General features: G+C 39.5%; 1 protein-coding gene across 3 annotated transcripts in view; it reads right to left on the minus strand.

The window, feature by feature from the left end:
• Positions 1-6,824: 6,824 nt before the first annotated feature.
• ssh1a (slingshot protein phosphatase 1a) overlaps positions 6,825-23,775 on the minus strand; it is a 52,793-nt gene continuing 35,842 nt past the window's right edge. For all 3 annotated transcript variants that reach the window (XM_060883247.1, XM_060883250.1, XM_060883248.1), the window contains 10 exons: positions 20,143-20,211; positions 19,401-19,466; positions 17,818-18,012; positions 17,360-17,453; positions 17,089-17,217; positions 16,891-16,937; positions 16,625-16,771; positions 15,581-15,781; positions 13,439-14,075; positions 6,825-13,186 (listed from right to left, as the gene is read on the minus strand). In XM_060883247.1, the coding sequence (XP_060739230.1) occupies positions 12,119-13,186; positions 13,439-14,075; positions 15,581-15,781; positions 16,625-16,771; positions 16,891-16,937; positions 17,089-17,217; positions 17,360-17,453; positions 17,818-18,012; positions 19,401-19,466; positions 20,143-20,211 (2,653 nt within the window). In that variant the 3' untranslated portion in view covers positions 6,825-12,118. The remainder of the gene's footprint in view (positions 13,187-13,438; positions 14,076-15,580; positions 15,782-16,624; positions 16,772-16,890; positions 16,938-17,088; positions 17,218-17,359; positions 17,454-17,817; positions 18,013-19,400; positions 19,467-20,142; positions 20,212-23,775) is intronic.

A 23,775-nucleotide genomic window follows, 5' to 3' on the forward strand; every position in this document is an offset into this window, starting at 1 on the left:
AACCACTGAAATGACACTCTCTTTCTCATTCTCCTCTTTGCTAAAGTCCCATGCAAGGTCCTGGATGTTGTCCTTTGGAATTACCTTCCATTCATGACTTTCATTCAGTGAGTTCTCCATGTTTATCCTGTTGCGCCTTTCTGCCACAGCTATGCACTCTGGTTTGGAAGAGCCGGCAACTTCAGTGCTCAACGTGCCTCTCTTAGTGACTCGAATATTGTTCAGCTTCTGCAAACCTTGAAATTCAGTCCTGCCTCCCTCGCCCTCTCCTCTTTCTCTTCCTCCCTCTCTTTCTCCATCCCCTCCCTGTATCCATTCCCAGTCTATAGGAGGGGCCCCTTTTTTGAGCGAGTGAGTATCCAGCTTCAGAGTAGGTGATGCTGGCTGTGTGCCTGGGCTCATATCCAGCCTTTCCCTTACCAGTCCCTCTCCATCCTCCACCTCTCTGCAGGTCACCTCGCTTGTGTTTCCTTCCTTCTCAAGACCCCCTGGGTCTGGGCTGGGTTCCTTTTCCTCTAGTGTCTCCTGTTGCTCCCTATCCCTACTTTGGTTCTGTCCCATTTCATTCTGTGGAAAGAAATAGTGTTATTACTGCTCTATCATGCATGCTGCAAATGATGCCATCGGTTTGGCATGCAGGTTTTGCAAGTTCATATCATGTACAGAGCTGAGCGTTCCCCACTCCTCCATAATCACTCCCATTCTTCATGTATCTCTGTAGTGTTGCCTGACCATATCAATCTCATATTTCTCTCAACTTATCTCTTATAATGTGGAAATCATTCCACTAGATATCATCAAACCTTGTTACAACTGCTGTTCATTTAAGCTCTCCTCTTTCTTGCCCACTATTCATTTTTCCTTCTCTTTCTGAATGCACATTGCTTGGCTTATACAGCAGTGATGTACATCTTCATGGGAACTGTGAGTCTTGTGATTTCAGCTGCATTTCAGAATAGCCACTAGTTGCTTGTTCTGCTCTTGTTATTTGGACAACAACATGACCAGGAAAGTGGCAATGAGAGTCACAAGTTTTCACTGGAGATCTTAACAGTGAAGATGTTCCCGCTCTAGGCAACATGGTGTCATAGCATTACATAAGAGCTGGAGTCTAAAAGTTAAAACTTTTCCCAAAACTTTCTATCTTTCTTCTGTGTATCTGAAACTGTAGTTTGTATTTTGTTTATTAGTGCTAGGATATAGAATCAGGAATATTGTAAAAAGTCTAAATAGAGCTTGCTGATTTGCAATCTCACTCATACTCATAATATCTGTATTTAGGTCAGCAAATTTTGGTCAGCAAATTTATCACAAGTTGAATCACATTAGGAAAACTAAACTGTGTGTTGATTGCATAGATTGCCTCTATGCTATACATGTATTTAACTTTCTTATAAAGAAAACAGTCAGTATCTATTCATGACTCTCAGACACAACCACTTTTCACACACTTATGATGAGGAGAATGAGAAGAACAAGGAAAACAAGAAGAACTAGTCATGATTAAAGGCTCCTGACACACATTAACCTAAACAAGGGAGTTTTCTTTTAAATTCTGTTTTAGGTTTTTTCTTATTGGTACCATTTCCCGAAAGCTCCAGTCACTATGGATGGTTTATTTTAGTCTTCTTATCTGCACTTTCTAATCTGAGGTAGTGAGAAAGACATCTATCATTTGTGTTATTCATCTATCAGTAGTATCAGGAGTTCAATATATCAGTCTATTACAGCTTGTTGTGGTTAACCTAATACTTACATTTTCCACATCTGCAAAAGCCAAAGGTCTAAGAGGCTGTATCTATAATAATATATTTACCAGGTACTATGGTACAATGCTGAGAAACAGACACACACTGGAACAGGAATAACTCATACAATAGGCAATGTTCTAGACTGACAATGTGTTTCCTGTCCCTGTGCCTCGCAATACCTCTTATACATGTACCCAAGCTTTTGTGTAATGTTAACTGGAGCATTCATTATTATTATTAGTATTATTATTATTATTATTAGTGCAAAGTATTTGAGCTGTAGTTATTCTCTGAAGACCAAAATATATCAACGTAGCACTTCATATATTCTGTCCCTGATTTCATGCATTTTGTAAAAAAACAAAAGAAAAAGACATCTGCCAGACCAATCCCTTATTCTAAAGTACCACAACTGTCCCATTGTCCTGCGATCTTTACCCAGGCTTAAGGCAAATCACCTGATCATCTTGTGCCTGCATGATTTTCTTTTTGGGAAGTTGGGAAGTAAGCATGCTCGCTACTATTGTAAGCAAGCTAATCTTTTAACACTGAAAACATCAATAAGAAAGAATAAGAAAGAAAAAAGTAACGTTGGAGAATGGATACCTAAATTATGTAATGATGTTTTTCAAAATTGTGTGTTTGTGTGTATGTGTGTCACTCACCATTGAGCACCATGGATTTCTATACTCGAGCTGCTCTCTCTCCACCAGGACAAGACTACTCTTTGATTTGTTCTTGGTACTCTCTTCTTTTTCTTCTTCTTCACAACTGTGTCCTCGTAAGAGCTTTTTATTGCTCCCCTGTGCTGTGATGTCACGGCCCACTTTTACTTAATGAAATAAGTTACTCCTCTCCCACTGTCAATTCATTCTGAGGATGAGAGCTTGACAGAGCTGAGGGCCAAGATTCACTGTGCACTACAGTCAGATGCCTTTCTCTGAAATTTACAGGCGAAAGATTATTCCTGATCACTCTTTGTAAATGTAATTTAGTTCAGTTTCCTAATTGGTACAGGGTTACCCTTATTTTTTGTACCTTTACTATGTATATGTCATCCTGGAAATGTGAATATTTAGTGGAACTTCAAAGTGATTTAAGGTATATAATTAAACCATAATTACCTTTTGATGGTTAGATTTAGAATATTTTCCCCAGATCTCTGCTATACAAATAAACTGAGTTGAATTGAATATGATTTTTGGGCTGAGCACAAGACAAGTCTTTATGAATTCAGCAGAAGTTAGGGTTCAATTCTGTCCATTCTATCAATCCATGTGAGATTAGACACTGAAGCAAACATCGCATTTGGGCAGATGTGCAACCACAGCAGCAGAAGGAGAGGCTTGATGAACTTGGAAAACATAAACTCTGGACAGAAACTCTAAATATAATTAGGGGTCCTTGAACAGGGGACCTAAATTGCCAAGCTCAAGCCAAGGTCTGAAATGTGACTGTGCTCAACTTTTAATTATTAAATGTGAATCAATCTCTAGACATTCATTACTGTCAGTTTAGTCCAACGCACCACTGATGGCTGGATATTTTTGGTTAGTCGACTGTTTCTCAACCCAGCATGATCACTTGTAGTAATGTGGTGGTCCATTTCTCTTGATGGACAAAGTTGGAGGTGGCAGGGTTCACGTTGGCAGACAGCCTGGTTTGAGTATTTTCAGAAATGTCTTAAATGTTTATATAAAAAGCACTCAATGCCATCAGTTCTGCCTTGCTGAGAGAGAGGTCAGAGAAGAATGGTTGGACTAGTTCAAGCTGACAAGGAGAGTCAAATAACTACTTTTTACAAAGGTGGTGAGTAAAAAAAGCATCTCAGTGTGCACAACCAATCAAACATTGAGGCAGATTGAATACAAACAGAATACAAACAGCAGAAAGATCTCCTCATATCAGCCAAGAACAGGAACCTGATGTTTCTCAGAAACTGGACACATGATGATTAGAAAAACATTGTCTGGTCTTTAGATATATCAAAGCTTTTAAAGTGTTTTGGATACTACATCACAATTTGGATCTTATTAACACTATTACTAACATACTGTATGATGTCACCAAATTACAATGCCAAAAAGCCCATATTCCCCCATAGCCGACAGTGGTATTGACCTATAAAGATTATTGAATCAGCATGGAATTTCTATTCCTGGTTACAAAAATGTGTTTTCTCTGCTGCTAATTCATTACACTCAAGGCCACAATGTGGCAAATGACTAACTTTGTTAGGGCTTGGTTCTTTAAACATACTCAAAATCAACTTTTTGTTACTGAACAAATAACACTGGATTAAACGACGCATCTCCCATTTAAGTGAGAGAGAGTGGGTTTTTAAAAGAGAAGAAGTGTGTGTGTGAGAGAGAGGGAGCCGGTAGGGAAACATGCGCTCTTTGCACATGCTGTCTGCTCTTTGCACATGCTGTCTTTCACATTTCAGTCGATTGCTGTTTTGCACAATACATTACAATTCCAGTATTTCTGCACATGCAATATAGAACAATCAGTATTTAAACTGGTTGGTGCTGTTTTTGTGTATTGTCTTTTGTGCATTGTCTTGTATTTTTATTGTATTTTTGTTTGCACTGTGTTTTGTCCTGCACTTTTGTCTTTTGTCTGTTTGCACCAGGTTGCACAGATGAACTTTATGTGGCTAGGACAAACTTTCTTACTAAGTCCTTAGCTCTATCTTTGTTTTATGTAGCACCATGATCCTGGAGAAACGTTGTCTCATTTCACTGTGTACTGCAACAGCTATATATGGTTGAAATGACAATACAAGCTTCTTGACTTGACTTGAAAAAAGGAAAAAGGAACAAAAAACGAGAATGGAGAAGGGAAAAGTGTGTGAGAGATACTGACACTGTGAGACAGTAAAAATACAGAACAGTTAAAACAGTCATAGTGAAAGCTCCCTGTTTTTCCTCTCAGCCTCCACAGCAACGGCCAAACAGGATGTGTTTCTTCGAGACAGGGGAAAAAAGCCTGCAGACACTGAGGACTAGAGTCTATGAGGCATTACAGAAGAAATAACAATAGACAAAAAATAGAAACATGGAGTTACTGAAAAGCAAGATATAAACAAAATTTTATTACACCACAGCAGTGCCAAGGTCAAAGCATGTTGATTGTTTTTTACAGGTTTGACATGATAATGCCAGCTGCACGACAAATCTCATTCAAACGCTTTAATGTCTTACATGCACAGAGGGAGCAGCACATAATCTGAACCTAATGATAAACGGTGACATTCTCTTTAAGGAGAGGTTTACTTACCATTCATGGAAGGAGTCTCTGTGGACAGCACTTTGAGGCAGAGTAGGGACAAAGAGTGAGAAAGAAGATCAGCAGATGATAGGCAGACGTGTTTACAGCTGTTAGAGTAATAATAGGTAATAACTTGTTTTGTGCACATTTCACGATATTAAATGTAACTATAAACATAAAGAGTTATACAATAATAAACTTCAGTGTTGTAATAGTTTGTAACTTGCAAGACTGCGTCACCTTAGCATGTCATTGCTTACAGTACTTTTCTATAACAGCACATTCCGATGTGTTTAATACTTATAAAAAATAGTATTGACACATGTACAGCTCTGGATCTGGATCTGTTTATTTAAGGAGAGGGTTGAAAAGGAAATGACATCATTTAAATGTGTTGACCTTCAGGGAATATAAACTAGGCACCAGCTCATATCAGGCTGTACAGCGTTTGTGTTAAAAGTGATTCAGTTCTGTCTGACTGTTCAATTATCTGACAGACTCCACAGTGATCCTCATGCCAATGATGACATTACACACTCTTGTTTCCTGTTTTTCAGCAGATTCTCTCACTATCGCCACGGAAGCAGAGCTCTGGTGCTGTTCCTCTCGGTTCTAGATGTGTAACAGAGCAGTCCATTTCAGCCGTCTAGAAGACGTAACCAATTCATGAGATTAATTCAACATAGGTAAATATTTTTGCAGGAACCCACGACGCTACATTTCAACCATTCAACAAAAAATGTTGTCTATCTGTAAGATCTGTCCAAGCTAAACCAAGCCATTGCCTCCATACATACATTCCATGTAGTCAGTGTTCATTAATCTCCCCTGAACACAGTATTATGTGGAAAAACAAGCTTTTCCACACTGATGTCATGTTAATTAATGCCAGTGGCCGGTGGCTGCATGAGTTGAGCTTAGCTGAGCTCAACCACACTGCCGTGCCAAGCATGCCGATGCAGTCAACCAATCAGAGAGAAGAAAAGCACTTTATTCAGCCAACCAATCAAGAGTCAGGGAAGTCTTAAGCGAAGCCAGGATGCTTTGCAAAACTCTCAGAATGTGTGCCTCTATCCAAATGTTCTGCAAAACTTTAAGATAATTGTTCATTTTATGTCAGGAAACAATGTCCATCAAATTTTGAGAAAGCACAGTGTAATAAAAGGTTGTTGCTCTTTAAATAGATTTTCTTCTTCTATAACCTTTTATTGCATTTATCCAATAAATGTAATGGAAAAAAATAACATTTCTATCTAGGTTTTCTATTACCCAAGTTTAAAATTCACACTCAACTGGACTGGCAATTCAAGTCATTTAGAAAATCTAGTCTGAAGCTGCACACGTCTGTACTGGAGGTACAGGAACCTGCTGTATGTTTATACTCTGGCTTTCAGTTCCATTCTCAACTCAGTTCAGTTCCATTCTTATGAATCTAATTATTTGCCAGAAAAGAAATCAGGACAGGACTAAAAATCCAAATCATTAGCAATTATTAAATTAGTATGTTCCTGTCTGGTCTTCAGGTGTGAATATTAAAGTTCCTGTAAACTTTATTGTAAAAATTTCAATGAATGCAAACAAACTGATGGCTTGTTTAATATATCACAAGCATTACATTGTTTGTAAGTGGGTAAAAAGAGGGCTCTACTGTATATCTCTCAAAAATGATTTACCTCATTTGCTGCAAACACACCTAGCCTCTAATTGAATCTGTGCAAAATCTAATGAAAATAAAAAATACATTGATGTACAGATGTACAATTGCAAAAAAAAAAAAAAAAAAGGACAATCAAACAGAACTGAATGGAAAAAAGTTTATTTCCATAATATACACACAGTACATCATTTCCACAAAATGTACAAAGTGCAATATGCGTCAGAACTACAGCAAATTTTGCGGTACAAAAGACAAAATTACTGCATACTTAAATATAAAACAAAACTAATGGCAACAGTAGTGAATAAGAGAATTGCGTACACATCACAACCTCTTCCTATTTGCACATAGGGCCTTAGCGACGATATGGCTGCTTTAGTTGTGGCCCAGATACATCACAACATTACTTATGATTCATGGAGTGATGAAATCTCTCTTGTTCACTCGAACCATTCTTCCTCAAAAAGGTGCAGTAAAAGTGGCATCCGCCTAGCATAATAAGCTAGCTTCCCCATGTAACAAAGTCTATACTGACTGACTGGCATTGAGCAATTCCTTTTGTTTTTGGTTTGCTAAAACGTGCTGAAGATATAGCCTGTTTGGAGTGAGGAGAACTTGGCAATTCTTTATTATAATACTTTTTTCTCAAGTCCAGAATTTATTAAAAAAAAAAAAGACATAACTAACAGCTTTAAAACAAATTTGTTGGCAACATAATAGAAGGGAAGATACAGACTGAACCATGCCCCTGGTGTTTCACTATAAGGCACTTAAACATGAATAACGCAACACTAAAGTGACTTAAACAAAACAGCAACTCCACTGACTTTGTGGCATCAAAGCAAAATGGCAATGGCTTGTTTGAGGATGAAGGATGTTCAGAGACTACTCTTGTGTGAATTTGTGGCTCAATGGTACGGGATCGGCAAGAACGTACAAACTACTAACTCACATTTCCTTAACACATCCCATGATTTTCCACAAGACCCAGGAAATCATAGCTCTCTAGACTCACCACTATTCCTGAAAGATGGACCTTGACTATACCTATGAAAAGTGAGCATCCTGTTTTTTCCCTCAGACTTACAGACGCTAAAAGATAATTATGACAGACAGCTGAAGACATATGTAAAATCATCAATCAGGTTTTCACAATGCTTATTTCAGACAAATGAAATAGCTTGTCCCTGATTAAATCATTAAGTCAGCAAATGTCCAAAAGCGCAACTGCCTGATTTGAGCAAAAAGAAAAGAAGCCAAACCTGATAGCACTTTACATGAAGGTTCGATTATTGAAAGTTAACAAACAGTCTTTGTTAACATTACTGATGCTGTGTTAATGTTGCAGCTTGCATTTGGGAACCTTCAGGTAAAGCATTATGTTACCAAAAAAAACCCAACAACCTGTAAACAGAATTCACAGAACCATGGCTGAAATGTCAGATCTCATTTATAATAATAATAATAATAATAATAATAATAATAATAATAATAATAATAATAATAATAATCGGTCGACACAACAGCAGAATGATTTCAGCAGAATGATTTTAAATCATTCTCAGTAACTAGGAGGTCTAGTTTTTAGTTCAGTTCTGTTTGTTGGGATGAGTAAACAGGGGGCCAAGCACTGTGCATCAATGCAGTTCCTCCCTAATATTGGTCATCTGAATTCAATGACAAAGACAAAGGTTATGACTGAATCCATGCAAAAAGAAAATAAATATTAAAATGCTTCAGCTATCTTAAAAAAAACAGGAATTTGAAATCTTTGGAATTAAGAAGCAAGCTAACAATTAGAATTTGTTTCAATTTATTGATTGCAATCGGCATACATGGGTAATATTAAAATTGCTAGCTTTTCCCTGACCCCCTGATCAGCACTGCAGACATGTGGACTTCATGTTTCCACCTCAGTGAATATGAGCCCAATCTCACCACTGTTGAACCTCAGGAAACCCAAGATATTTTTCTAACAGTACAATATCATGATTTGGAAGTAAAATTCATATATCAGGTTTTTGTGTGTGTGTGTGTGTGTGTGTGTGTGTTTGTGTGTGTGTGTGTGTGTTTGTGTGTGGTACAGTAGTGCCTTTTTCAAGCCAAAGAACCAAGTCTCCCTTTAGAGTTTTCACTCGAGGACACAAGTACCGGCCATTTTGTCACATATTTACATACAGTGCATTGTGATGCATGTGCATTCGATTGGCGTGTGTGTGTATCATATGAGCCTTCTCATGGATAAATACTAACGTGCACTCAAACACTCGGAAGGTTTTTTTTCCGTCTCTCTTATAAATATTTCACAGTAATCGCACGGTCCTTGGTATGGGACGTCACTCACACTTGCATGCAAAGGTATATACAGGACACACTTCAGTCAGAAACATGCATTCAACATAACAACAGCATTGTTAGATGTACATAATAAAATTAAAATATGTTATTTTGCATAATAAAAAATTACTGAAGTTTTGAAACTGGTCGACTGATTTGAAATAAGGGAACAAACCTCATGTGAGAATGATCAAGTGTGTGTATTTGCGATGGGAGAATGAGTGTGCTAGAACATAAAATACGTGTATAACAGAGTTTGTGTGTGTAAAGCTTCAGACCTTGTGATCTCATACACAGGAATTTTGAGACCCTCAGGACAACACACACTAACATACAACAGATACACCTCACTTGATCTTGGTAGAGATCAAAAAACTCAGTTATGTTGGAATGCAGTTATACAGACAAATGGCACACACACACACAAACACACACACACACAGCTGTGTTTGTGTGTCTGTGATTTTTCAGTGTGAAAAGTATTTTAAAACACTGAAAAATCACATACTGAAAAATCACAGACTGTTTTTGTTTTTGGGTCTGTTTCTAGATCAAGGTAGAAATGTGGAAAAAACAATAAGTAACTAAAACATGGTGTACTACATATAAAACCTTCCATTCAAAGTCAAATTTACAACATTACAGAGAAGGGAATATTTATAATTTTACACTGCGTTCATACTAGCAGCTGACATGACACTGATGTCAGTACTGGTCTGCATTTTCCATATTTTTGTAGTATTTCATATACCATACCAGTTCTCATAAACCATGCTGCTGTTGTGTTCCAATTCCTGATTGGTCTGGTTTTACTGTATAATTTTAGTATAACAGTTTTGAAAGCAGTTCTGTCTATAAGGCAAATCACAGGTTTATATTAATGCACTTTTTCCTAATACACTGTTTCCATAGTAACACTTTCACAGATACTTGTATTGCAAACACACTACAATCTAAATCTATCAATAAAGTGTTGCTATTTAACAAAGAAAAAATGTCTAATTGTTGATATGGATAAATGTTGTCTCCAATGTCAGTGCTTGTAAGAGACAGTAATGTTTAAATAACTTAAAAGAGAAAATGAGGAAATTACGTTTTACAGCAGCACTAATGCATCAAGTTTCACATATGTAACTTTGAACTATAAATAGACAAAAAGTAAGGACTAAAACATTTTAGAGACATAATGCTATAGGGAAATGAGCTACACATCACCACCGGGTTGTGTTTTATTCCTTGGAAAATGGTAGTAACCAAGGTGTGTACACTCTGGTGTATTTATACAGTAATGATATTTTTTATACAAAATCATATAAATCCCTATGTTTCTTGTGTCTAAAACCCATGTTATTACTATAATAATATAAAACTGATGCAACTCCTATTTCATTTTTTAGCTGGATTGGAGGAATGCAGACTTAACTGAATGCATGTAGGAACTGAAGTTGTAAGGGTAAGATTTGGGCAGACAGCAACCCGTGGTGATGTTTGGCTATAAAAGTTGACTGTCTCCTGTGTTTGACCACAGCATCACTAATTTGAACCGAATTGAGAAATTCAAATGTCTGTCCCAAATTATTTATTGCTGAAATCACAACTCTGAAAACGAACTAATGCCTGCTTGCTAGTGTGAACGCAGAGTAACTGTGATTGCTCGGGTATCTTGTCTGGGGCTGATTTTCCAAAAGCTTGTTTATGCTACGTTCATAAGATGTTTTAGCATCCACTGATATGTGTTGCTGGTTTGTTGTTGGTGTGTTTGTGGAGATTTTAGAAGATTTATTTTGTGCTATATCTCAGTAGACCTGTGAACACATTGACTGTGTGCCAGGTTAAGGGTTTTTCAAGAGCTGCCCTTATAGAATATTACTGCTGGAAAAAATAACTCTGTACGTTACATGAGAACCAGGTTTACTTTCTTATCATCTAACCCAGAACTTGGGTAAATGACTAGAGTGATTTAAACAGACCCCAAATGCATTGTCGTCATTGTGTCACAGTTTTGACAGATGCCAAAAAAGTCCCTGGAAGCGCTACCTTCCATATTAAAGCGTTCAAGGAAACGAGTGTCTAAGATAAAATATCAACCAATGTTTCTCCAAAACACAGACACAAACACATCTTAGTGTTTTAAATATAATATTTTAAATGAGACTTTACCGCCATCATGTGCCCAGTGTCAACATTCAGTGGTAAATTGAACCATGGAATTCAGACCAGAGCAAAATACAGCTAGGTATTTCCAGCAACATCTGCTGATATACAGAGCAGTGTGAACAGCAGAGAGATTGAAACATAATCGAGTTCTTATATTCTAGAGCAACTTCTCAGCACACGCTAAGTAACCAACAGTGATTTGAAAATTCCTTTCTCTTTGCTGTTCAAAAGTATCCAGAGTGTCATCAAAATGTGAGTAAGCAGGAAGATGGAATTCACACTGAACCAGACTGAGACGTGTAGACGATTAGACAACAGGTAGCAATTTCTTGTGAAATATGGCTGATCAGCAGGAAGGGGAACCAATGCAATGGTATCCTTGGATGCTTGGCCGAAGAGCACTCGGTGTACAAGTAGTTTTTTATAACACATTTATAGCTCCAGTTCCATGCTACAAAAGCCTTAAAACCACAAGAGCCTTGTCTAAATATTTGGATATCCTGTTTCCTTGAGTAGCATACTTTTAATATTCACAGCATTTTCATTCTGTTTATTCCCAACTCTATATGTTAGTTCATCTATTGTGCAGTCTTTTCATGCAAGTCATAAGAATCAGTGGGTTGTTCCCTTGGATGCAATTTGAAGATGGTCAATCCTTCCAATTAAGAGGAAAGGCTTTTGGGACAGCAGTTTTTATGTTGCGAACCCTGTTTTCCTCCAAATCTACATTTAAATTTGGGTAAAGCATAGTCCTTCCACATAAGTTACAAGAACTCCAGCAGGACCTTCTCCAATCCACCCATTACAGAGATCATTTTACTGCAAACCCAACCTGGAAATTGGTCTGCAGATGGCCAATCTTCACCTTTTAAGAGAAGGTTTTCAGGTAGAGAATCGTTGTCCAAGTACAGCATCTTCTTGCACAAATCTCCCTCTCTTACTGTCAGCTTCTGGGCTCAGTTGTTCCTGTTGCTCCTGGACTCAAGAGCTCCATGGCTGTAGAGACAGAGCAGAGATTGGCACGATCCCAATCTGGACTAATAGTGCCCTCTGGCTCTGGGGAGAGTGTGAGAAGAAGAAGGGTGCCAACATCAGAAGAGCATGCCGAGGAGCACAGGTCCTCTGTCGAGAAGGTGAGACTGCCAAGCTTGGCTAAAGAGTTTGAGCGCTTTAGACGAGAAGGCACTGTGAGTCCAGCCAGGCGCATCCTAGCTTCTATCTCCTGTGCCCGCTGGCGCACCAGACCTGGCTTTCCACGAATGCTGCGGATACTGTCACTGCTTGAGCTGCGTGTCAGAGTGGAGCCATGTGGGGATGAAACTGGCGTCAGTGCTCCAGAGTCTTCAACTACAGGAGGCACTGATGTCCAAAAGTCTGCTGGAGTACAGAACATTCCAGATGAAGTGTCTACAGAGGCAGAAGCACGCTCCGGTGTCTCAGCAGATTCTCGTACAGCATTACCTGCATGTTCGCGGAAACGTTCCTGAAACAAACCTGAAAGTTTCTCCAGCCTCTCAGCTCGCCGCCTGACGAGGCCAGACCTATGTAGCTGGTCTAGTGACTCTTGCTGTTGCTGTGAGCTCCCTTCTCTGGGTAGACCTGTAGACCTCTCTTTTGCCTTGTCCGTACATGTTGAACCTTCAGTCTCTTTGACCACTTGGCCCAATGTTGTATCCTGTGTTTGCTGAACATTAGATTTTTGTGACTGGCTTTCAGACTTGTCCTTATGCACCAAGGGTTGAATGACTGAAGAGATGCATGAATCTGAAGCTGTCTTGCTGCACTTGGTACACTTGCAGTTTGGGTCACAAGGCCATAGTTGCGTAGGTGTGATGGCCTTGACTGCAATGTTGGTGCGAGATGGCACTATAACTGAGACACTAGGCACAACACAGGTAGGTAAAGGAGCAGGGCCATGTCCACTGGCATTTGAGACAGTACTGGGGGATGGAGATGTGAGAGAGCTGGATACTGGTATTGATTTAGATGGCTGTTTCTTAAGGGCACTCTCCTATATAGAAAGACCAGACAACAGAATGTTATTGAAGAACAGCATAAATATGAAAAAAATGTCAAAAGACAGTCTTTAGGGTCTTTATACCTTTAAAATGGATCTTCTATGACATGAATTGTATGGATTACATTTTCTGACTATAATTCTAAGTTTCTGACTTTAATTATAATTATAAGTCAAATTCGCTGTTTAACATCAACAATCAGGACATACTAACACACAAAACAAGTCAACAAAACCTTTACTCACAGCAAGACTGTTTCGGGTTCTGAGGTGGTTGTTGTTGTTGGAGTTCTCATTGCACAGGTGATTCATGTTACCCAAATCAAGTCTACTCTCCACCCCTATACCACCCTCTCTCTCTCTCCTCCCCCCCTCAGCCAGTGCCTGCATCTCCTCCTGTTCTTTCTTTGCCTCCTCCTCATCTTCCTCTTCTACTGTGCTGAATTCAAGGCGCAGGCGCAGCTCCTCCAGAGGTTCAGCACCCCGGGGGCAAGTCTGCGCTGCTGTGCCCTCTCCGGTAGGTGCAGTGAAGCGGGGTGTTTCAAATGCCTCATCATCCAACAGGGCATCACGCTCCACATCCTCTATCTCAATGTAAACACGATCCACATCCAGCAGAGGTGGTGGCATACGCACTGGTGTTGATGGTTCACTGTCCAGTGCAGAGTCTGACAGACGCCGGAAGTAGTAGTTGGAGTTTTGGGGGTTAGACGGGTCAAGTTCCAAAGCAAGGGGTGACGAGTGGGCGGCAGCTTCACAGCACGAAGGACTGGCACCTGGGGATGAGGGGTCGGCGCAGCAGGGTGCTGCTGGACGTTGACAGTCAGGGTGATCGCACTCAGTCTGAATGTCTGGATGCCAAAGCCGATTGTGACGTTGCTTGCTGTAGAGTATTCACAAAAATACAGTAGCATGATTTTTTGAAATATCACCATGCATATAGTTATTGTTTGCTAAGTAGTTAAAGGTAGGGTCTCCGTTGTTTGAGAAATGCTTCAGAAAACTGAGTCGGGACAACAAACGAAACAAAAATCAAAACAAACGTGTAGCTAATGAGCAGAAAGGGGCGGGTCTTGGCAATATGCAGTGGAGAGAGTGTTCAGTGCGCATGTGTGACATTAGCAGAAAGCGGTTTTAACATTGACATGGAGGATAAAAACAAAGAAAGAAAGCAAAGAAAGGCTTACGATAAGCCAAGAAGTGGGACCCGTGTTAATATAGGATCAGGGTTCCAGCGCTGGAGAGAACTGATGCGGGAAGTTGGCCACATATTCACAGGTGAGTAACGTTGGTTTTGCTTTGTTTCACAGAACTAATATATGCTGTCCTTTGCATAATTAAGCTTGTGTGTAAGGGCCTATTTACACCTGGTCACTTAATGTGTTTTCTCTGATCCGATAGCTATCTGATTTGTTAAAACTGTTCCATTTACATTAGGCCACATAAATGTGTCTTGGCGAATCGGATATCAAGACGATCTTTCTACTCCTGCCCAAAACGCAAATATATTTTACCTCATTTCCGGGGTAATTGAAATGGAACACGCTTTGGTATATGCGATTGCCACCAAAAACAGCATTTACTGTTTCCTGCATTTTCGCTGGTGGCAGAAGTGCATTTTAAGACCCAACGAAACACCTGGGTGAAAGATCGGAGCCAGCACTGGTGGGAAAACATATTTGTTTCTGGCACGATGCACGACTCGTGAGTCACCTGCGAGTGACGTACTTCCGTTTGGGAGGAGTATAGCGCTGACGTATGTGGCTTGAACAATCACATTCATTTACACCTGTCCAGTTTCATCTGAAATGCGTCCCAGACCACCTCCTGATGTGGTTTGAACGATCGGATTTATATCCGTCTCAAAAAGGTTTCAGAGGGCATTTACACCTGGTCTTTTTACGATCGGATAGCTATCTGATCACAGAAAACGCATGAAGCAACCAGGTGTAAAAACCCCCTAATTTTTGATTGTTTGTTTATTTGCAATCATATTGTTCTTCCCTTCAGCTATGATAAAGACACATTTCTTTCCATTAGTTGCCTGGGTTACATATGTATATGTGGGCGGAGCTATCAATACAGGGGTGGGGCCCATTTGGGTTGGGGCGTGTTTATTTTGGTGATTTTATATGTCAACATTGGCTTTCAAACATCAGACACCCTACATTTAATGCTGGAAATCATTATATATAATTTTTTAAACTTGGCTTATAATATTAACTTGTGTTTGTCTGAAAAACCTATTTAAAATATTACAATATTAATATTAATAATATTAAAACTAATGTAATGATCCAATTACAGTCCAACAGCTACATCATTGTTGCATAAGTGTATTTTTAACTATGAAATTATAAAGTTCTCCTCTGCGTGGAAAATGCTGACCTTGCATCCAGAATGCCCTCGTATTCAGCCAGCTGTTTCATGAAGCTGTCATTGGGCCTTGTGATACTGCGTTTCTGTTTGACAAAGTTGTAGGCCTTCTCCAAAGTCCAGCCATACTCTTTCATGGCATAGGCTATGACTGTGGATGCTGAGCGGCTTACACCCATTTTACAGTGGACCAGACACTTGGATTGGTTCTTCCTGAAAAGTGAGAGAGAAGAGAAATTGTGAAACAAAAATTAAACCCAAGGAATGAACTCAGTAGAATCTAAACCATCCAATGCACTGATTCTGTCACTGTGTTAAACACGATTATATCACTGCAGAACCCGATCCAGACTCATATTTATTCCTTCTGTATGCTTGAACGTGAGCTTTTCTGCGCACTTTCTAAAACTCAACAAAAAAGGACAACTCAACAGAAAAATTATCCGTCACAGACTCTCAGATTTTGCCCTGTCAGGTTAAGGTTCATGCTCCTCAGCATGTGTGTATGTGTGTCTCACAATGTCCACCATCTACACATACACTATTTCTATCTCTGTCTGTCTGTATCTCTCTCACTTGCTCAGTTATGAGAGTCTTTAAAAAGTACTAAGAGACACAAATAAGTAGCCTTGTGGTAAAGTAAGAATCATCACGCATTGCTCCCTGGTTCAGCCTGCCTCCTGATGCTCGACTGCGACCCTGCTGCCACAACCAGAAATACATAGGAATAAATATATAAGTATATCTAAAGTATATTTTTATCTCAAGTAACGGATTTTAGCAGATCTGCCAACATATAATGAATTCAAGCACATCTATGTTCCCAACGCAGTGCTAACTCTTATTGTACATTAACGACTGATGGAATCAGGTATTACTCGTTAATGTACAGTAAGAGTTACAGTAAGCACTGTGTTAGGAACATAGATGGGTTTGTATTCATAGCAGTTAACATTATAACAAATGGAAGACTGGTCAATTTGTTTGAGAAATACAATTTCATAAAACGTTTGCAACAAAAAAGAAGGTATTACTGACTGTAGTGTGCTGTCTTACTTTGCCTTAATGATGAAGTTGTATGTCTCGTTCCAGTGAGCCAGCAGGTCCGTGGTCTCTTCGTCGTACACACGCACGTTGTGGTAACAAAAAGTCCCCGGGAAAAAGTTGTCGATCTCCCGGGTGACATTAAGAATGTAGCCCACCCTAAATACAAAAATGTTAATAGTCTTAATTACAGGCATATCATATTGCATCCGCTGTAAAAAAGCTTAATAATAGCATATGCTTAAAAAAAGCATTAAAATCCATACAGTTTAACTCACCCTGCCTCCTGTAGCTCCTCTAGATTGGAAGCATTCCATTCAGATCCCTAAAATAGATTTTAAAAAAAACCCCACAGGATTTAAATAACAGAAATTATTTGCTTTTTTAGTCGGTTTCAGCTTTTTTATTCGTTTTTTTTTTTCGGTTTCAGTAAAACTTAATAACAATCCATTAACCCTTTCTATTTGTCCACTTACCAGGTAGAGGTGGTCGAATATGAGCGTGGCTTTATCCATTTGACCCAGGATCAGAAGGATCTCGTTGTCAAGGAACTCTTTGTACTCTTTCAGATTGCAGTTCATGTGCTGCTCAAGCTCATTACGGATCTGATAAGTGGAAAAGACAAACAAAACAAAATCGCATATCTGATAGGTCAGAAAGCATTGTGCTCTGCTCTTATTTAGCATTTAATGCTAAACGAGTGCTACGCGTTTGTTATTTTAAAACACACAGCTATGTGTTTTTCACCTCCTTTGATGTCACATTCTCCAGGTCCTGCAGCATCATGATGCTCCTGAGTTTGGTTTTGATTAGGCTTTCGGTTCGCTCTCTCTCTGTCGGCCTGGAGAGAACCCCAGATGAATGTTAAACTGCAGAATATCTTCAGTTTGAGCCACGACAAAAGTAACTATGTGATATCGATAGAATCAAGCTGCTAGGTTTCAAGCATGTGCATCAGGTTAAAAAAGATTTAGCCGGGATCCATGTTGAGAGTTTTACGATTCTTGAGCTATCCTCTTTTTAAAGCATGTGAAATGTCTGAGAATAAAATTACATTCACTACCAAAACCTTAGAGTATGTCAGTGGATGAGACGTCTGTTTCGAAAGTAGTTGCCCCTAAAATATAGTGAAAGAGCACATGGATATGTTGCACACAGAGATGAGGTTTAGGTTAGATGAGATTAAGATAAGATTAAGAACTCACTTGTCTCCGAACATGGCAGGTGAGTCAGGCCGCAGGGACTCCAGGTCCTGCATGGCGTTCCACTCGTTGATGCAGCTCTGTTCGGAGCAGATGCAGCTCTCGTAGTATCCCATCCAGGTGAGTGCAATTCCACCAGGGAAGTAGTTATATCGCCGTGACACCTCACACGCTTTGTGCAGCACCTGCAGAGCTGACCTGGTAGAGAGGGAGTGAAACAACTGCTTTCATCATTTGATGATGGAAAATCTGTCAATTACATTCAAATGTATATGAGGTTAACTTAGTGTAATGTATAAACATCAATTCCTTGACTATTAGGTAAAAACAATAGTTCATTGTGCTGGCCAGAGTTGACCGAACATTCCAGTGAGTCCACGATTTGTCACAATTTGTCACACTATAATAAAATCTTGGCTGAATAACTAAGACGCATATAGAATTTTTTCTGACATGCCTGCAACAACAAGATGGAGAGAAAAATCATACAAATCTCCTCTATTCTATTCCATCAGTTAGAAACTCTGAGGAAAATGTGAAGTGCATACAAATTAATCTCTTTAGTACGCAATGTCAATTACACATATTCACCAACAGGTGGCAACCCACGGCTGAGTTTGGCGAATCTTACAGTGCAACTGATCGACAGTTTGAACAAATTGTGTGTGTGCCGAAATAAAACTCCTGACCCACCCAGACACCTGAACAAGGCCTTCTGTATGGCCAGCGTCGACTGAAAACACACCCACTTTTCTAATGTTTCCTTCTTCCATTGTAATGAAGTGAGTTCTTCACACCCAGGTAGTAAAAGCAAACATGAAACTATAGCTTTGTGTTGACAAAAGTGCTGCTTTGTCATAAGGTATCACCTTTCTTTTATTTATTCAAATAAATATAACACAAACGAAAAAAAAAATACTCATCTTGTAGGACTGGCTTTCAAGTAGCTTTTTCTTGCCTTTCTCATCTAAATGTACACTTAGAAGGCAGGCAAGGGTTAAAGGAACACTTTTTCCCAAATTGTGAAGTGTGCAAAGTTTGCTTCTTTCTAATTTTGCACTAGCTAATGTGGCTATCAAATAAGTAAAGCTTATAGCTACCAGTTTAGAATGTATGCATGACAATAGTGAACTGTTCCTGACTAAAATGGCTGTGGTCTCTGAAACTGTGTCTCTGTTATCTATAAAAACTCACAAAATGACATTAAAAACATTCAGGATTATGTTGTAAGAAACATAATCCTGTATCATGGAGAAAGAATCAAAGAGTCTTCCTCAGCATCAGCATCATTCTCAGGTTGAAGGCCAAGCCTGAAGGCAGAATTAAATATGATAATATACCAGTACATACTGGATTATTTATTTCATATAATCAACTTCAGTGTGGAAACAGTAACTCCACATCATGGTGGCTTTTATATGAGTTTTAATACCCTAGCACAACCTGATGAGATTCATTTCTTCTACACTACAGCAAAGCTTTGAACATATTCGAAACCTGTAAACATTATATTTCTGTGAGAACTCCATTAAGTCCAATAAGTGGAAAATAAAACCCATAGATGCACATTTTAGTGTGTGTCTTACCACATGGCCTGAACCGACACAGGTTTAAAGATGTGTGTGCGTCCTGCTGTCGTCATGCTGAAACCCCTGCAGAAGAGAACATGAAGGTGATAATATAGTCTCTTATAATTCATGGATTGTGTCACAATCAGCTCTCTACCTCCCTAGACCAGGCAATAAATAAACATCAAACACCTGAGGATAAATACACACTAAAAACCAGAGAATAAAATACACATGAAACACCTAGTAATAAAATACACACTAAACACCTGGCAATAAAATACTCATCAAACACCTGAGAATAAAATACACACCAAACACCTGAGAATAAAATACAACTCAAACACCTGAGAATAAAATACACCAAACACCTGAGAATAAAATACACACCAAACACCTGAGAATAAAATACAACTCAAACACCTGAGAATAAAATACACACCAAACACCTGAGAATAAAATACACACCAAACACCTGAGAATAAAATACACACCAAACACCTGAGAATAAAATACACCTCAAACACCTGAGAATAAAATACACATCAAACACCTGAGAATAAAATATACATTAAACACCTGACAATAAATACGGACTAAACACCTGGCAATAAAATACACAATAAACACCTGAGAATAAACATTAAAAATTGATATTAAACATGTTCCTTAAACCTGACTGATTGCTAAAAAACATTTTTAACATTTGCAGCGTAACACTACAACATTCACACACACACCAAGGGAAGACTGCACTCACCCGTCTCCATCCAAATGGATCTTTGTGTCGCTCCAAAGAGGAAGAACCATCCCTATAGAGCAGCTTTTGCTGTGGGGACAAATAAAAAAGCACCACCACACAGTTACCCAACTCTGCAAATATCTGAGATGATTGTAGTTTACACACTTTGCCCTTTTGGTCATCCAAGACCTGTGTCAGGAATGGCTACCTGGACACTAGGGGGATAATCTGGAAGTTTTTGTGTCTTGTGCCATGTGCTTTTGTTTTAGTTTTGTGTTACACCTGTCTTTGCCCCACCCTATCCTTAATCTGTTCCCTCCTCTTCACACCTGTTCTTTGTGTTTCTATGACTGTTTTTTCCTTATTTATACCAGTTGTTTTGTGTCTGTTTTTTGCTGAGTCCTTGTCTCTTGCTTGCTGTCCTTGACTTGCTGTCTTTGGGTTGTTGTTGTTTCTGTCTTTTGTGTTCCAAGTGTTTCCAATCTTTTGTTATTTTTCCCAATAAACCCCCTTTTTATGTTATCCCTGCATATGGGTCTGAATTTTATCTGTGATGACACCCCATTCCCTGACAGAAGGACTCAGACCCAGCAGGAGAACTTTGCCTGGCACCACCTTTTTTTTTTTTCTTTCTTCGGGACTCCGCTCCGCACCTGTTCCTGTGGGGGACGCTGCTTCACTTCCTGGTTTTCTGTGGAGGACGCTGCCTCGTGGAGGATGTCACCAGCCTGTTAATTTTTTTTTCCGTTGATTTTTCTCGGTGCCCTGCAATATCACCCCATACTTGTTCCCTCCCTCCCTTTCAGGACATGGGTTGAATCACGACTTGTCTGGGGTCATTGCTCTGCCTTTTTTGATTGGCTGTGGACGGTGCTCAGCCCCCTCTGGCTATGCTGCCGTGTGCCTCGTTCCCCCCACCTGCCTCACCATGTGCCTTACTTCCCCGAATTTGGCTGGTATCGTTGCCCCTTTGGACTCTCGGGCATGGTTCTGGCTTGAAGGAATGGCTGGGACTATTCCCTACCTGGACACTAGGTGGACATTCTGGCAGTTTTTATGTCCTGTGCCATGTGCTTTTGTTTTAGTTTTATGTATCACCTGTCTTTGCCCCACCCTATTCTTAATCTGTTCCCGCCTCTGCACACCTGTTCCTTGTGTTCCTATGACTTTTCTCCTTATTTATACAGGTTGTTTTGTGTCTGTTTTTTGCTGAATCCTTGTCTCTTGTTTGCTGTCCTTGGCTTGCTGTCCTCAGTTTGTTGTTGTTTCTGTGTTTTGTGTTCCTAGTGTTTCCAGACTTTTATTTTCCCTAATAAACCCCTTTTTTTGTTATCCCTTTATTTACTAAAACCAAATACGACTTTATGAAAACTTGCTTGTATATTGTGTTGTAATGTGAAGTGGGCAGATTTTATCACTACACATTTAATAGCGGATTTTATAGGTACAAGGCAGCTTGAAAAATTATTAAAGAAACCTTTAACAGGAGTAACGTGTAGCTTACTTATTAAACAAACACTATAAATGTGAGACACTCCCAAGAAAAATCGGAGTAAATCATAATGTTAGAGAAATTACGAAGTGGAATCTTTCTTCATTCCCCAGTCCAGATCTACACTCTTCTTTATCATGATCTCATTTATCTCTTCACAGCTGAAGTGAATCATGTGAAGTCTTGCTACTGATTTGTTATTTCAGCTCTTCATGTTGTCAGCTTGAGCGGCGCATAACACTGAGATTGTCTGAGTGCAGTGAGACTTGATGAGTGCGTAAACACAGAGTGTAATGCAGAAAAGCTCAGCTGCTCTGTCTTACTGAGTAGTTAGTAGGGGCTGAAACTTCCTGATTTCAGTTGGAAATGAAAAATACAGTGAGGAAAATAAGTATTTGAACACCCTGCTATTTTGCAAGTTCTCCCACTTGGAAATCATGGAGGGGTCTGAAATTGTCATCGTAGGTGCATGTCCACTGTGAGAGACATAATCTAAAAAAATAAATCCAGAAATCACAATATATGATTTTTTAACTATTTATTTGTATGATACAGCTGCAAATAAGTATTTGAACACCTGTCTATCAGCTAGAATTCTGACCCTCAAAGACCTGTTAGTCTGCTTTAAAATGTCCACCTCCACTCCATTTATTATACTAAATTAGATGCACCTGTTTGAGGTCGTTATCTGCATAAAACACCTGTCCACCCCATACAATCAGTAAGAATCCAACTACTAACATGGCCAAGACAAAAGAGCTGTCCAAAGACACTAGAGACAAAATTGTACACCTCCACAAGGCTGTAAAGGGCTACGGGGAAATTGCCAAGCAGCTTGGTGAAAAAAGGTCCACTGTTGGAGCAATCATTAGAAAATGGAAGAAGCTAAACATGACCGTCAATCTCCCTCGGACTGGGACTCCATGCAAGATCTCACCTCGTGGGGTCTCAATGATCGATCCTAAGAAAGGCGAGAAATCAGCCCAGAACTACACGGGAGAAGCTGGTCAATGACCTGAAAAGAGCTGGGACCACCGTTTCCAAGGTTACTGTTGGTAATACACAAAGACGTCATGGTTTGAAATCATGCATGGCACGGAAGGTTCCCCTGCTTAAACCAGCACATGTCCAGGCCCGTCTTAAGTTTGCCAATGACCATTTAGATGATCCAGAGGAGTCATGGGAGAAAGTCATGTGGTCAGATGAGACCAAAATAGAACTTTTTGGTCATAATTCCACTAAACGTGTTTGGAGGAAGAAGAATGATGAGTACCATCCCAAGAACACCATCCCCACTGTGAAGCATGGGGTGGTAGCATTATGCTTTGGGGGTGTTTTTCTGCACATGGGACAGGGCGAATGCACTGTATTAAGGAGAGGATGACCGGGGCCATGTATTGCGAGATTTTGGGGAACAACCTCCTTCCCTCAGTTAGAGCATTGAAGATGGGTCGAGGCTGGGTCTTCCAACATGACAATGACCCGAAGCACACAGCCAGGATAACCAAGGAGTGGCTCTGTAAGAAGCATATCAAGGTTCTGGTGTGGCCTAGCCAGTCTCCAGACCTAAACCCAATAGAGAATCTTTGGAGGGAGCTCAAACTCCATGTTTCTCAGCGACAGGTCAGAAATCTGACTGATCTAGAGAAGATCTGTGTGGAGAAGTGGGCCAAAATCCCTCCTGCAGTGTGTGCAAACCTGGTGAAAAACTACAGGAAACGTTTGACCTCTGTAATTGCAAACAAAGGCTACTGTACCAAATATTAACATTGATTTTTCTCAGGTGTTCAAATACTTATTTGCAGCTGTATCATACAAATAAATAGTTAAAAAATCATACATTGTGATTTCTGGATTTTTTTTTAGATTATGTCTCTCACAGTGGACATGCACCTACGATGACAATTTCAGACCCCTCCATGATTTCTAAGTGGGAGAACTTGCAAAATAGCAGGGTGTTCAAATACTTATTTTACTCACTGTATCTTCACTGAGAAATAACAATAATCAGATTGCTAGCGAGCCGTTTATTTATAAGGTGTTGGAAGTCCCTTCAGAATTCAAGCAAAATCCATGATATTTAAAGGAGCTTGGAATTTAAACTTTTTTTTATTATTTTCTGGAGATTTGACCCAACATGCGTTGTGACCTCATCGCAA

This window comes from Tachysurus vachellii, chromosome 12 (genome assembly GCF_030014155.1).
Source record: "Tachysurus vachellii isolate PV-2020 chromosome 12, HZAU_Pvac_v1, whole genome shotgun sequence".
Taxonomy (NCBI): Eukaryota; Metazoa; Chordata; class Actinopteri; order Siluriformes; family Bagridae; genus Tachysurus; species Tachysurus vachellii.